Source organism: Hoplias malabaricus, chromosome 8 (assembly GCF_029633855.1).
Source record: "Hoplias malabaricus isolate fHopMal1 chromosome 8, fHopMal1.hap1, whole genome shotgun sequence".
Lineage (NCBI taxonomy): Eukaryota > Metazoa > Chordata > Actinopteri > Characiformes > Erythrinidae > Hoplias > Hoplias malabaricus.
The window spans coordinates 30,329,602-30,343,990 of record NC_089807.1 but is presented as its reverse complement, the minus strand read 5'-3'; the positions used below and the strand labels follow the sequence as shown (position 1 = coordinate 30,343,990).

The 14,389-nt window shown below is 39.3% G+C and overlaps 1 protein-coding gene across 1 annotated transcript; it reads left to right on the top strand.

Moving 5' to 3' along the window:
• The first annotated feature begins 299 nt into the window (after nucleotides 1–299).
• On the top strand, nucleotides 300–14,080 carry abcg2c (ATP-binding cassette, sub-family G (WHITE), member 2c). The gene is made up of 16 exons (XM_066680121.1): nucleotides 300–471; nucleotides 2,471–2,670; nucleotides 3,239–3,298; nucleotides 3,465–3,582; nucleotides 4,102–4,257; nucleotides 4,758–4,915; nucleotides 5,407–5,558; nucleotides 5,681–5,773; nucleotides 5,973–6,148; nucleotides 7,084–7,235; nucleotides 7,734–7,823; nucleotides 7,920–8,044; nucleotides 8,711–8,865; nucleotides 9,716–9,805; nucleotides 9,884–9,936; nucleotides 11,613–14,080. Exons 1-16 carry the CDS (start codon nucleotides 469–471, stop codon nucleotides 11,758–11,760), a joined length of 1,929 nt encoding a protein of 642 aa, XP_066536218.1. The 5' UTR covers nucleotides 300–468; the 3' UTR covers nucleotides 11,761–14,080.
• Nucleotides 14,081–14,389: the final 309 nt, after the last annotated feature.

The window sequence follows — 14,389 nt, the reverse complement described above, 5'->3', positions numbered from 1 at the left end:
ACATACATTTTCTTTTCCGCTTCTCCATTTCAGGGTCGCGGTGGTGACAAAAATAATACCTGCATTTTTCTTTGAAAATCAGGAAGTCTTCTGAAAATAACAGAAACTGTTAAAAAGGCTAAATGTGGACACTGTTAACACTTATGTTACTCCATTTGTCCTTGATACAAAAAAAGTATTTACGTTTTTAATGGTCATGTTTTGAATATGAATAATAATATTATTTACAAACTACCAGACCTGGTTTCCATAGCATCAGTGGACTGGAGCTGAGCGAATCCCCCGACTCTGGTCTAGGGCGGAGTCTGGGGGCTGTTTTATCTAAAGCCTGCCTTTAGGGCCCTTCTTACCGGTAAATATAAAGCTTCAGTTAAAAAAAATAAAATAAAATAAAAAGCAGATGTCTCAAACACTGAACTGAAGTCTCCAGCATTTGAAGCATCTTGGAAGCCCTGCGTGGCTCACGTAATGGTAAGAAAACCAGTAAAATATCTGCTGTAGTAGAAAACGACGTCCACGGTAAAGACAAACAGTGACGTTTGGACTGGAAGGGACGTTGTGTAAATTTAAAGTGGTCACACCGGCCGGTCTGGCTCGTTTAACACCACTTTACTGCACGTTATATCGAAAAGCTTAAAATATTCTAACGCTACACTGTGTACGAGATCGTAAAACCGTGTTTCTGAAGGAGTGTGAGCTCAAGGATATTTAATGCGACGAGCAGTAGAAGCTACGTTGACAGATGCGCTGAACTTTGTTGATACAATAGTTAGCTAAAAATTAAGCGAAGATTTGGGAATAATCGCGGTATTATTATTGAGCCTCGTGTCGTGAACAAAGATTAACAGATGTGCACTACGCAATAGAAAGATTTATTACCTCCTTATTACCCTTCGTTAGCCTCCTTTGATTTTTACATTAGTATGATTATAGCTTAGCATGCTAATACTTTTCAGGAATAAAATGCGTCCGTTTCATTTGAACGCCCGCTCTTAATACACTGCTCATTCAAAGCCTCTTTTAAAACCAAGAGTGTTCCCCCATAGATTCATATTACACCCGAAGAATTGTGATAATGTGAAGTGATGAAGTTTGGATCAGAAAGACTCAAGGCAGGAACACACATTGGACAGGGGACTAGACCATCACAGGACATCATACACTCACACATTGACTCAAAATCTCACACCTAGGGACACGTTTGAAAAGCCAACACCTACTAGCAGGTGTTTTTGGACTGTAGGAGGAAATCCACCCAGAGGCAAGGAGAACATACCCCTCCCAGAAAAAAAAATGTATGGTAGAGGTATCATTGTTGCTTCTAAAGATACAACAGTGGTTTAGAAATCTGGTTGTGCTCCCTAAATGTACATTACATTCTCTTCTCCAGAAAGAAATGATATTTGTAATCTTTAAGAGCTGTGTAAAATAAAAGAACATTATAGTAATTCTGGGTAGGCTCCGGACGCACTGTGACCCTGAAGTGGATAAGCAGACAATGAATGAATGAACGAATTATATAAGTCCTGGAGACGAAATGGGGTGTATGAAACAAAATGAATGCTATTTTAAAATCTATAATTATAACAGAATATGGAACAATTGTGTTCCCCACATAAAGGTACAAAATATGTGCCCTTGAGGGTACCACCACAGGTACATTTTTTGGACAGTGTACACAGCAATTTAACCAGCGTTAAATCAATATTATTAGTGTTAAATTAACACCAAGTGTTAAAATACATCACTCTTCAACCCTTTCATTGTTAATTCAACACAAATAGTGTTGAATAAACTCTGTGTTAATTAGCTGGGAACCAAACCGTTTACAGACAGTGACCAGGCTGTGTTTGAATCCCAGGGCCCTGGAGTTTTATGACAGCAACACTGTCACCACAATGTCACCTAGTTTCTTAACTTTTCACCTAATATTTACCAGAGAATATTTGAGAGATCTGGCATATTTGCTAGCTATGTCACTGAACTGATACCCATCCCTGAAGAAAAACTTTAACACTCTTTGTTCTGTGAACAGACACTTTATCATCTTTAAAAATTACTTATTCAACCCAAATGTACTTTCTATCGATGGAATGAGACGTGTCCAAAATTTTACATTCTGAGGTAATGATTGCCTCTGGTCCTTTATCTGACATGCGACTGCCTTATAATTAACCAGAACTTTTACTGGCTTTTTCAGGCAATCATCTTTAGACAATATGTGACATTAGAATAGTACCAGACAACATTTTAAGCATTACATTTTATATGTAAACCATGTATTTCCAACAGAAAATTACACCAAAATCACCAGTTTCTGAACAATGGTGAATGGGTAAAGTGTTGCTGGCCAATTTTGAACTGCAGAAGTGTGATTTGTGGAAGTACAAGGCAGGTGTTTCTAATGAAGACTATATATAGTAGAGGTCTTGAAGAGTCTTTCAATATCGTAACTTCACTCTTTCTGCAGATGACAATCTCACAGGAAGACATGACCATGGATGTGGTAGTAGAATGTGAGCCACCACCTGGAGACTCAGAGTCATCTGCTTTAAGCTGTCAGGCCCCAGGTCCTTCTTTGAGCTTCCACAACGTCCGCTATTGTATTAAAGAGCGTGCGGGAATGTTCAGCAGAAAATGGGTGGAGAAGGAGATCCTCAAAAATGTCAGGTTTGTGGAATTCTGTTCAAAATATTTTTTCAAAGTTTGATAACATGACACAGTCATTTGGTGTTTGAGCTATTAAGGTGGCAAAAAAAAGTCAGCACTCCTTGAATATGTCATTTATACGCCCTACCAACCCGGGCAAAGTTTCCTAACAATGGAAACTCATACTGTATGACATGTTTCACGTATGTGATACTGATATGTATTGATTATCACCAGACTTTCAGGAAGAACAACATTAGGCTGTTTGGAAGGAAACGTCCATTGTCTGGTTTTGATCCACATTTAAAGCTCCAGTCTCAAACATTTGCAATTGAGTTTTTCAAAAATTTGTTATGATGGCACTACTCTACAGATGTTCATACATTGTGTAGAGCATACAACAGAAATTCAAATCAATGCCATACATTACTCAATGCTATAATTCATTGAATTTCTCCTTAAAGAAGATCTTATGTTGCAAATCACCACAGATCTTTTCTTCTGGAATGTAATTATACAAAACAATGTAGTTTTTTAACCTAAGGCACATTATACCTGTGTGTTTAAAAGCTTGGGATTTATATTGCAGTGGAATTATGAACTCTGGGATGAATGCCATCTTGGGCCCTACTGGAAGTGGAAAAACATCGTGAGTAACATGTTTTTTGTCATTTATTCTAATTCCATAGTGTGTTGTGTGTAGTTTTTCATTCAGAATGTTTACTCTATTTTGCATTATTTTGTTTCTGTTCGCTGTGAGGGCTGAACCGACTTATTTGTTTATGTCTCTTGAATTTTGTATTTTCCTGATGTAGACTTCTAGACGTAATTGCTGGCAGGAAAGATCCCCAGGGCTTGAAATCAGGCCAGGTTCTGGTAGACAATGCCTTGGTGACCTCCAGTCTCAGGCTGTCCTCTGCTTATGTGGTTCAGGTGAGAATTTAGACGGTTTCCAGTTTTTCAAATCTGATAACATTAAACCAACCAGGTATCATGGATGTAAAAGGAAATATGTGTTTACAGTACTGTACTCAAAACATTTTAATCAGTTATCACCGATAATAAAACATGTAGGTTGCAGTTTTAGGTTCATTATTTTCACTTGTTGCTCAATGGAGAAAACAGTTTAGAAAATATTAAGCACTATGTAAGCTCCAGATCCTAAAATATTTGTGTATGTTTTGCTTTCTTGGAAATATATATATATTTAAAATATTTTTAACATTTTAACAAACAGCCATAAGGGAATGATGTTACAAGATAGATATAATACAGTTAATGACTTGAATAACTATGTAATTGTGGTATGTAATTACGGTGAAATAGTACAGCAACATAATAACAGTAATAACTCCCTATACCTAGCAATTAAGATCAAACTCATATCCAACAAAAATGTTAATATTTAGGTTGACATAACTTCCAGTAACTGTGTGTCTCCTCTTGTTTCAGAATGATGTTATTATGGGTACTCTCACTGTTAGGGAGAATCTTGCTTTCTCTGCCAATCTCCGGCTCTCACCAGCGAAGTACACCCCCTCAGACAAAGCCACGAAAGTTGAATCTGTCATCCAGGAACTGGGCCTGACTGACTGTGCTGACACCAAGGTAATAAAACTCCATGTTTCCACATCCCCTCACACACAAACTGAATACTGTGTAGTACGAGAGAGTTCATGAGTGCTACAAATGGACAGGGTAATCAGAGTTATAATGAGAATGTATTTAATTAATGTAGAAACATCGACTGGGATATATTCTCTGATATGAAAACATTACAAAACCAAGAGTTTCAATATGTAGATCATGAAAGGACAAAGAGAAGTGGTCAGAAATTTCTTGAAATAAAATTATTCCTAAAAAGTAATTTGCTGAACTAATAAAATATACAGATAATTTTTGTTTTTACATTAATTGCACTTCAAAAATATGTGGTGGCCTGATAGAAACAGCGATAAGAGGAGATGGAAAAACAAATGGAAATTTATCTTACCTCCTACAGATTTAACCTAGGTTAAACTGACTTTAGGCCTAACTTTAGGCTTTTTTATGAGCAATAATACGCATTATGGACATTTCTGAATGCAGATTCTCTCTCACTCTCTCAGATTGGGACAGAGTTTTTGCGTGGTGTTTCTGGTGGAGAAAGAAAAAGATGCAGTATTGGCATGGAACTCATCACCTCCCCTTCACTACTCTTTCTGGATGAACCCACAACAGGCCTCGATGCCAACACTGCCAATGCAATTATTGCTCTCCTGCATAAGTAAGCACACTATGTAAAAGTCCTGGGGTTGTGGGTTCGAGTCCCATGATTGTCTGTGTTTTGCGTGTTCTCCCCCTGTCCGCATGGGATATTTTGTTTCAGTCTACAACTTTTAATCTTCTATGAGAGTATGATATGATACGATATCAGAGTCAAAAAAATGCAAGACAAAATGTAGAATATGTATTTTTTTTTACCACATTTTCATCTAAACAGGCTTCATGTGGAACTATTTTAGATGCGGAGTACCAGTCATGGTTTATACAGAGACTCAAGCCTTAGATTCATGTAGAATCTGAGTTGTTTTTTCTCTTTGAAACAGTTCCATGCCTGGTCACATTCAATTTCCATGCTGGAAAATAGAATGATTTGAGGTTTCCACCATTAAAACATCCCTATAATGTGCATTTCACCCCTAATCCCTCCAGCGCAGCCAACTGCCTTTCAGCCTGATTACTATGCTTTATCTTTGTCTCTTAAATGTGCTGCAGGCTCTCCAGGAACGGGAAAACTATCATCTTCTCAATTCATCAGCCTCGCTACTCCATCTTCCGACAGTTTGATCACCTCACACTAATGAACAAGGGAGAGATTATCTATGCAGGCTCTGCAGACAAAGCTATAAGCTATTTTGAAGGACTAGGTACTAAACAAAGCATTAAAAGTTCAAAGATTTACTGGTCAAGACAAAAGTTTAAAATGACCAAGCTGCTCTTTTGTCTTGATAGGTGTGCTGTAGCCTTATGGTTGTTTTCTTTCTCAAAGGTTACAGATGTGAGCCGTTCAATAACCCAGCAGATTTCTTCCTAGATGTCATCAATGAAACCTTCATTCCTCAAGCTGACTCTGCCAAACCAGGTACTGAAGTGAAGAAAACGGTCCTGTAAACTTTACAGCTTTAATGTAGTTTGATGTACAAGGTGTATGGTTGTTTAAAGGAATTCTTAAAAACCTGCTATAAGCAATAATAATCTTTCAGCCATTGCTTTCTAGATTATATTGCTGTTGATAGTATTGTATTTTGGTTCGACTCTCCTAACCCCATGTGTTCATGCAGAGAATATGAATGGTGTTGAGCTGATGGCAAGTGAGAATGCTCTGGCTGTTAAGTACAGACAATCTCCCCAGTGTCGCAGAGTTATCGAGCAGCTCCAGGGACTGACAGAGGGCCTCAACCCTGAAAGTAAATCTGCTAGTGACGAGGCCTGCTATGTTACACCCTTCTATTACCAGGTACACCACAACAGTGCCCTCCATATGTCAGTGTTCTTATTAAATATGAAAAATATCACAGAACTTGTTCTGATTAGTCTAATTTGGTGACATTTTGTTTAAGAACACCTTAAATAAATATTTGTCAGTACACATAAGGTTTCATTACTTTATTTATACGTATGGACATAAAAATTTAATTAAATAACATCTTTTTTTCAATGTATGTATTATGTATTATTTTTGACTCCAGAGCAAATCACAAAAGCTGCTTTGCAGTTTAAGCTGTTTATTTTCCAAGTTCCCTGTCACAAATGGTATACCAACTTATTTACTTACTGGAAACGCAGATAGTAAAAAAGTAGGGAAATGAAATAAGTTTTCTTGATGGAATCTTTACATTAATGGCTTTTTAAAAATTCGGTTTAATCCAAAACCGTAAGCGTCGAAGTCGTAGTGTCGCAGTCACACAGCTCCAGGGACCTGGAGGTTGTGGGTTCAAGTCCCGCTCTGGGTGACTGTCTGTGAGGAGTTTGGTGTGTTCTCCCTGTGTCTGCATGGGTTTTCTTCGGGTGCTCCTGTTTCCTGCCACGGTCCAAAAACACACGTTAGTAGGTGGATTGGCGACAGAAAACAGATCTCTATAAAGCTTCCTAAAGAGTCTCTTTTAGAGACACTTCTGAGTCGATGATTCACCTACCTGCACAACTTTCCCTTATTCTGTTTACAATAGGCGACAAGTGCCCTATTTGTGTCTTGTGGGCGTTTTCAGGGTTCAGGATGTGTTCAGGGCCTGCTTTTGTTGTCATTTGTAGGTGTTTACAGTTTGGAGAACTCAGAAAGTGCCTCAGTAATGGCTCTGAGGAACTGTTTGGAACTAATCGTTTCTTTTTATCATGTCTCTGCATCATACGTCATTTGCATAAAGTGTACTCTTTTCTTTTTTTGTAACATAGCTCATGTTGTTGAGTGCTCGCACTGTGAAGAACATCTTGCGGAATCCTCAGACCTCTTATGCACAGTTGTTCCTCAACATTTTCTTTGGCATTCTGGTGGGACTCATCTACTATCAGATTCCCCACACACTTCCAGAGGCTCTACAGAACAGGTGACAAATTTCCTCTTTGCATCATATACTTATTTACAAAGGTCATGATTGATAAATGTCCAGATGTGGTGAATTACAGAAATATTAGTGGATAGTTCTATGATTTAAATTTCAGTTATTTGAATTGATGCATACAGTGTCAGAAATAAAAAAGCCTGTTATGTTTGCTATTGTATTAGTGATGTCAGATACTTGTGTTGAATGATTAGTGCTGGGCCACACACACTTCAGCTCATCCAAAACCTACTGAACTGTGCTCCATCTCCAGTCTAGGAAATAAATTTACACCACAGACAAATGATGAGGGGGTTATAATGTTTGGCATTGAGCATTTTGATCCTTTTTGCTCACCAGACGTTTCTATGTATTATACAATCTGAACAACTGTGTCCACCTTAAATTAGCTGAAATCACTTATTATAAGGGCTGTTTACAAAGTATGTAGAGTAGCTTCAAAAAACTCTTGAATATTCTCACTTGTGTTTAATCTTCTCTTAGGACTGGAGCCTTCTTTTTCCTGGTCATCAACATGGTCTTTGGCAACCTTTCCGCAGTCGAACTCTTCATCAGTGAGCGAGTGCTCTTCATGTAAGGCCGTAGTGTAACTGTATGTGTACTTTAGTTATTTAACACACAGGGCTCTAATGGACATTTCCTAACTCTCTGCTTTTTTTTCATTCACAGTCATGAGAATTCAAGTGGCTACTATCGCACATCTGTGTACTTCCTGTCCAAAGTTTTTGCTGACCTCCTTCCAAACCGCATCCTCCCAGTCTTCATTTTCTCTGCAATCCCTTACTTCATGATGGGTAAGTGAAGGAACTCCAGGCCATTTCCAGGCCAGTCAGTGGATAGCAGATCATTGACATTAAATCTATTATTAGCTTAATATTAAATTATGTAACATGGGCAGATCTAATAATAGCATAAGTGTTAGTAACTTACCCCCTTAAACCACAAGGACCCACATTTCAGTTCTTCAGATCTTGACATCATAATAGTTTTATACCATCCATCCATTATCTGTAACCGCTTATCCAATTTAGGGTCGCGGGGGGTCCAGAGCCTACCTGGAATCATTGGGCGCAAGGCGGGAGTCCTTCACAGGGCAACACAGACACACACACATTCACTCACACCTACGAGTCGCCAATCCACCTACCAACGTGTGTTTTTGGACTGTAGGAGGAAACCCACGCGGACACGGGGAGAACACACCAACTCCTCACAGACAGTCACCCGGAGCGGGAATCGAACCCACAACCTCCAGGCCCCTGGAGCTGTGTGACTGTGACACTATCTGCTGTGCCACCGTGCCGTAGTTTTATACCATATCTAATAATGTGTGATTTTTCATTATATTTAAGACATATTCAGACAGTGATTGACATATACAGCATCACAAACATGTTTATATACCTCTATTCTTTGTGACAATAATAATTATAAACCTCTCTGCCCCTAATCTCTCCCAGCTCTTAAACCTGAAGTAGAGGCATTTTTCCTCTTCTGTTTTACTATGAGCCTTATCAGTCTGTCAGCAGTCAGCCTGGCTTTTCTGGTCAGCGCTAGCGTGGGCTCCTTCGCCATGGCCAACATTCTCATTGCCCTGCCTTACGTCTTTATGATGGTGAGTCTGTAACGTCTTAAACTTATGAGAATCTTCATTAAAGTCCCAGGGACCACAGTGTTGCAGTTAACAAATATAAGAATAACATGAGTAGAGCACTTTTCAAACAGCCATATTGTGTAAAAAGAACTATGACATATTAGTACCAATGTAAAACAATACTGCCAGTGCAACACTATGTAGGTGTGTCAGTTCCTGGAGAGCTGTCTAAGTAGTCAGCATTCCAACCAGCATCCAGACAATTTATTTTAGCAGGCAGAATAATTAGAGCACAGGTGCACAACTGTGTTTGTTAGGTGTGTGTGAGCAGAAACATCACGACTCCTTGCTGGACAGTGGGCCTCCAGGACTGGAGTTGTCCACCCCTGAACTGATATATCTAAAAACTGGGACAGCATAAATGTAAATTGCTGTCTATGTAGAGAGTTCAATGTTCAAAGTATCCAAACACCCATACTTTAAACCAACTACATAAGGTTGCACCCAATGTTCATGCATGAATTCACTGGCACACACACACTGCTATATACAAAAGTTTTACCAATGTAATGAGAAACTATAGAGCTGCTGCACATGAGATTTTGGTCACCATGCCTGATGCTAAGCATGGACTAGAGTGTGTTTAACCCCCTGTTCTGTGTTCTCTGGGATAATGCCTTTTAAATAATAAATACATTTCAGGTAAGTTGACTTTCTGTTTGTTATCCGAATCAAATCATTCAGCATCAGAACCTGATCTCAGAAAGGTCCTTGTGGTATCATGTGATCAAAACCTCAAAGCAATGTTACGTTTAGCACCTCATGTAAAGCCTTCTCAGAAGCATAGAAGTCCCCCTCTTTGTTTTCTCAGGTGTTTGGAGGATTCCTGGTGAATCTGAACTCTATGCTGAGCTGGATGTCTTGGCTGAAATGGATCAGTATATTCCGTTACGGCTTTAATGTAGGTTTTTATCCACCACAGTTATTCACACAATGGTTGATTTGTGCAATCAGTAACTCACGTCTGGTATTTTTCCAGGCATTGGCCATTAACGAGCTGAAGGGTCTAGTGTTCACCAGCAACTACACCAGGTAATACACCACCCAGTGGCCAGTTCTCAAATATTTCCTTTACTCCATTGTAAAAGTGACACTGTTGTTGTGTATTTTCAACCGAAAATTTGAATTGATGTTGTTGCCCCATGTCCCTGGTCATAAGTGAAACAATGTTCGTTATAACACACCAGAGGTAATTAATTAAAATTCATAAAGGTCCAGTTACAGAAAACTTTCTCAAGCCAAGGTCTGGAACATAATGTATAACTTGCGTTATGATTAGTGCCATATCCTGTACATTACAACAGCCTTATAGATATAGCATCATTTTATGTACTTAACAACTGAATGTCAAATCAGCTGACACTTTCAGTTACATTTTAACATATTTCAACCAAATTTATTTATTTAATTATAAATTAACAAATACAATTTTTTTCTTATTTCAATAAAATTTACAAATAAAACAATGAATTGGGGGGTGCATATTTATTTAAACTATTTTCTTGTAGTAGCAGTTGACTTGACTGCGTTTTCACAGCAATCTGATTGGCCCTTATTGCTGGAGGGCGGGACTTTTTCCGTTAACAGTAAGCTGATTGGCTCTTTATGTTGAAGGACGGGACTTTATCCATAAACAGAATCCATTTTCAGCGTTATGAGAATTTCAACCGGTAACCGTCCCCTATTTTTTAATGTTTCTGGTTTTACCTCGTCCCAAAAGTGTCCCAAAAGAAGTTTAAACACGTCCTTTTGGGCTATTTTATTGACCTCAGGACAGTGGTGTCTGGAGCCCTGCCCTGTGTGTGTCACTCATTCGAGTCATTGTGCTCACCATAATGCACGTCTGATATTCAGAAACGTATGCGACTAGTCTGAGTTTCCTGGAGCACTAAAACTGAACTGTAATGACTAGAATAGTCACACAACTTAACACAAACACTCTGTTCAAAATTAAACAGCTCTTAATAGTTTATCAGTTACAGGTCCATCTCCGGAAAGGACAGCGTCTGGGTCCGGGTCTGGACCGCGGTCCTCCTATTCGTGACCCCTGAAATACACTATATTTACAAAGGTTTGGGGACATATCTAATGGTTAAAACTGCTTAGAGAAAACAATCATTAATACAAATGGACACTGAAGCAATTGCATGTAAGCCAAATGTCACCATGCGCAGTGTCAAGTGTCAGCTGTGTTTGAGGTTACTGCCTTTTCTGGGGTGTTGGAGCACCATCCACTAACTCTGGAATGGGTTAGAGTGGTGTTTATTATCTTGAACTGATTCAAATGCCTTCAGATCCTCACAGCAATATTCCAATATTTAGTGTAAAACCTTGCAGCAAAAGAGGGGAACTACTCATTAAAACATGATTTTTTTTGTCTGTCCAAGCAGGTGTGTGAAAGCTTTAGGTCATACAATATATCCTTTAAAGGACTATTTTAGTTTTCTTTCAAAATCAAATTAAAACATGTTTTTTTTTCTGCCTCTTAAACACTCCAGGTTTGATTATATCAACGTGCACTAACTGGTATGGGAAAAGTATATTAATCAGTAATACCACAATCCTTCTCCTCATCCAACCATAGCCACATATCATCAAAAGAAACCCTCACTTAGCTCAGCCCTTTCCCGATACAGTGTCACTCAGAAATACTTATGGAAGAAAAATGCGTCATGGTTTTAAAGGTTATACTTTGTGTCCTGTTTCAGAATGACAGGTGAGATGTACCTGGATCATCAGGAGATTGACTACAGTTCTTGGGGCTTCTGGCAGAACCAAGTGGCTCTAGGAGGGATCATGTGTGTTTGTTTGGTGATGGCCTACATCCAGCTCCGACGAATCAACCGCTGGAAGTGAGAGCGGATTGTGTGTGACCCTGCTGACCTCAAACGCACACTGGGATTCCAAATCTCAACAAACTCAAGCTGTGATGTAATGTTTAACAGCAGTGTCCAACATAACACTGCTCTGAGAATTTGGTGCTATCCTGTCCATGTTACTGACCCTTGCAATACTGTCATGTGAAGCATAATGGTTTTAAACACTTGACCTTCAGACACAGGGTACTGAGGGATCACAACCAAAGAACCTTTTATTTTCTTACAAAGGACTTACAAAGAACCAATGCCAATGCTGGTCTTTCACATAGATACAGTACTGTGCAAATATTAGAGACATTTTCATTTGTTTTATTTCCAGTCATGACGGTCATTAAGAAAGTTGGTCCATTTTTAGCGTCATTAATTAAATAATAAAAATAATGACATTAATTTAAAATAAATTAAAATGAAAATTAATGTATTTAAATTAAAAATTAATACGTTTAACTTAATATTAGGGTGTCGTTTAACTTAATATAACATGGTGGCGCAGCAGGTAGTGTCGTAGTCACACAGCTCCAGGGACCTGGAAGTTGTGGGTTCAAGTCCTGCTTTGGGTCACTGTCTGTGAGGAGTTTCATGTGTTCTCCCTGTGTTCATATGGGTTTCCTCCTGGTGCTCCGGTTCCCTCCTACGGTCCAAAAACACACGTTGTTTGGTGGATTTGCGACTCAAAAGTGTCCGTAGGTGTGAGTGAATGTGTGTCACCCTGTGAAGGACTAGCGCTCCCTCCTGGGTGTGTTCCTGCTTTGCGCCCAGTGATTCCAGGTAAGCTCTGGACCCACCGCGACCCTGAACTGAATACGTTTCAGACAATGAATGAATGAAAAATTGCATGAACTTAATATTATATGGAAGCTTCAAGAAAGAAATATATATTTATGCCGTCGTGTTTTGGTATGGTGCACGCCTGTTACATTTTTGTCTGACTTGTGTCTACAATACGTCACAAAGACACGCAATGTTATAATCTCGAGAGTGCGAGGCGGCTGCAGACTACACAGCCAGCCAATTCAGTTGCCCCCCAGGAGCTGCGAGGGGCTAGAGACTGATAACGACAGAGCTTTATCATCATTGGCTAGAAGCTCCGCTGAAACCTTTTACGTTTGTTCAATCTTTTGATTCTAAATGTAAATCTCACTTAAAGACCCTGTATGTACAGTAATAATGTCATGATAATTTAAAATATGATTTAGTTCCTGTCATGAAATGCCGGGAGATCTACCAGAGCTCACGTGGGCTGCAGGTGCCTGCTGTCCATGTTGATAGATATTTTTTTCCCCTCCCCTCCCAAATGCAAACGGTTATTCTCGCTGACCACCAAGCCAGGACGCAGTTCATCTCGAACAAGCCAATGTCTGTTTTTGTAGTCCTCGCACGTAGCTGCCAGAGGTGGGGCATCCTGAATCTCAATTACTGAGACAGCAGCTTCCTCCTGGAATGCAGTTTTCCATACAGGTTTTCTCAAGCCCAGAATGCCGTTGATATTTCATAGATATTTTTATTTTAGAGAAGATGTGTACAATTCAGAAAAGAAATGACACTGCCTAATGCACATTTATACAAGATTGTCTCTGATATTTGCACATAACTGTATGTAATGAGCAAAAAAACAAATCTGATCAGATGGTGTGTTTGTGTGAGAATGAGAGAGAAAGACAATGAAGTTCCATTCTGTGCTTTTCCATATACTCTCAGGGGTTTCTGTAACATTTGAAAATACACTGCTCAAAAAAACTTAAGGGAACACTTTAATTGGATCTTGATGAACAAAAGATTCAAGTTGAAAGTTTTTCTTCTTTTGGCTGCTCCTGTTCAGGGTTGCCACAGCGGATCAATCAATCCGAACCATCGACCTGGCACAGTTTTTACGCTGGATGCTCTTCCTGACGCAACCCTCCACATTATCAAGTTAAAATCTTTGCTGATACAAAATATATAAAATGATTTAACAACATTCAGTGGAAACCATTAACCTATTTAGGTCTGGGGAACCTGAGTGCCAATCAATGAGATCAGTGTCTTCAACTTCCACACACTGCCAACACATTCTGGTCACATGAAGCCAGGCACTGTCCTGCACCAGGAGGAACCCAGGGGCTATTGCACCTGTGTGAAGTCTGAGGATATCAGTTTGAAAAACCAGTGCCTTTTTTGAGCAGTGTAGTAGCATTGCACATCTTTATAAGTTTTCTGTAACTAGTTTAGGGTCACGTTGGATACAAAGCTTACCCGAAATCACTGGGCATGAGCCAGGAACACACCCTGGACGGGCCGCCAGTCCATCACAGGACAGCACACAGTCACACTCACTGGTTGTTTTGGATTGTGGGAGGAAAGCAGAGCAGTCTGAGAAAAAACATCTCGTCCCAGAGAGGTAAATGAACCACACTGGAGCTGTGTGACAGCGACTCTACCTATTGTGGCATCATGCCGCCACTGCACTTTTTTTTTCCAGAATGTACAGGGTTTCAAAGAAAACCCTTAAATTTTAGAACTGTGCAAGCAGCAGCTGTCTCTAAAATATTGAAAGAATTTCCTTGAAAACAAGCTATCACCTCATAATAACCGCCTGACTGAATTTCTCTTCTATCAACTCAATGTGT

What these genes read in the sequence shown, in the direction of transcription:
- abcg2c (XM_066680121.1), top strand. An exon ending in AAGCTATTTTGAAGGACTAG is followed by an intron (nt 5,559 to 5,680) that starts GTACTAAACAAA and finishes TCTTTCTCAAAG; the next exon opens with GTTACAGATGTGAGCCGTTC. An exon ending in CCAGAGGCTCTACAGAACAG is followed by an intron (nt 7,236 to 7,733) that starts GTGACAAATTTC and finishes ATCTTCTCTTAG; the next exon opens with GACTGGAGCCTTCTTTTTCC.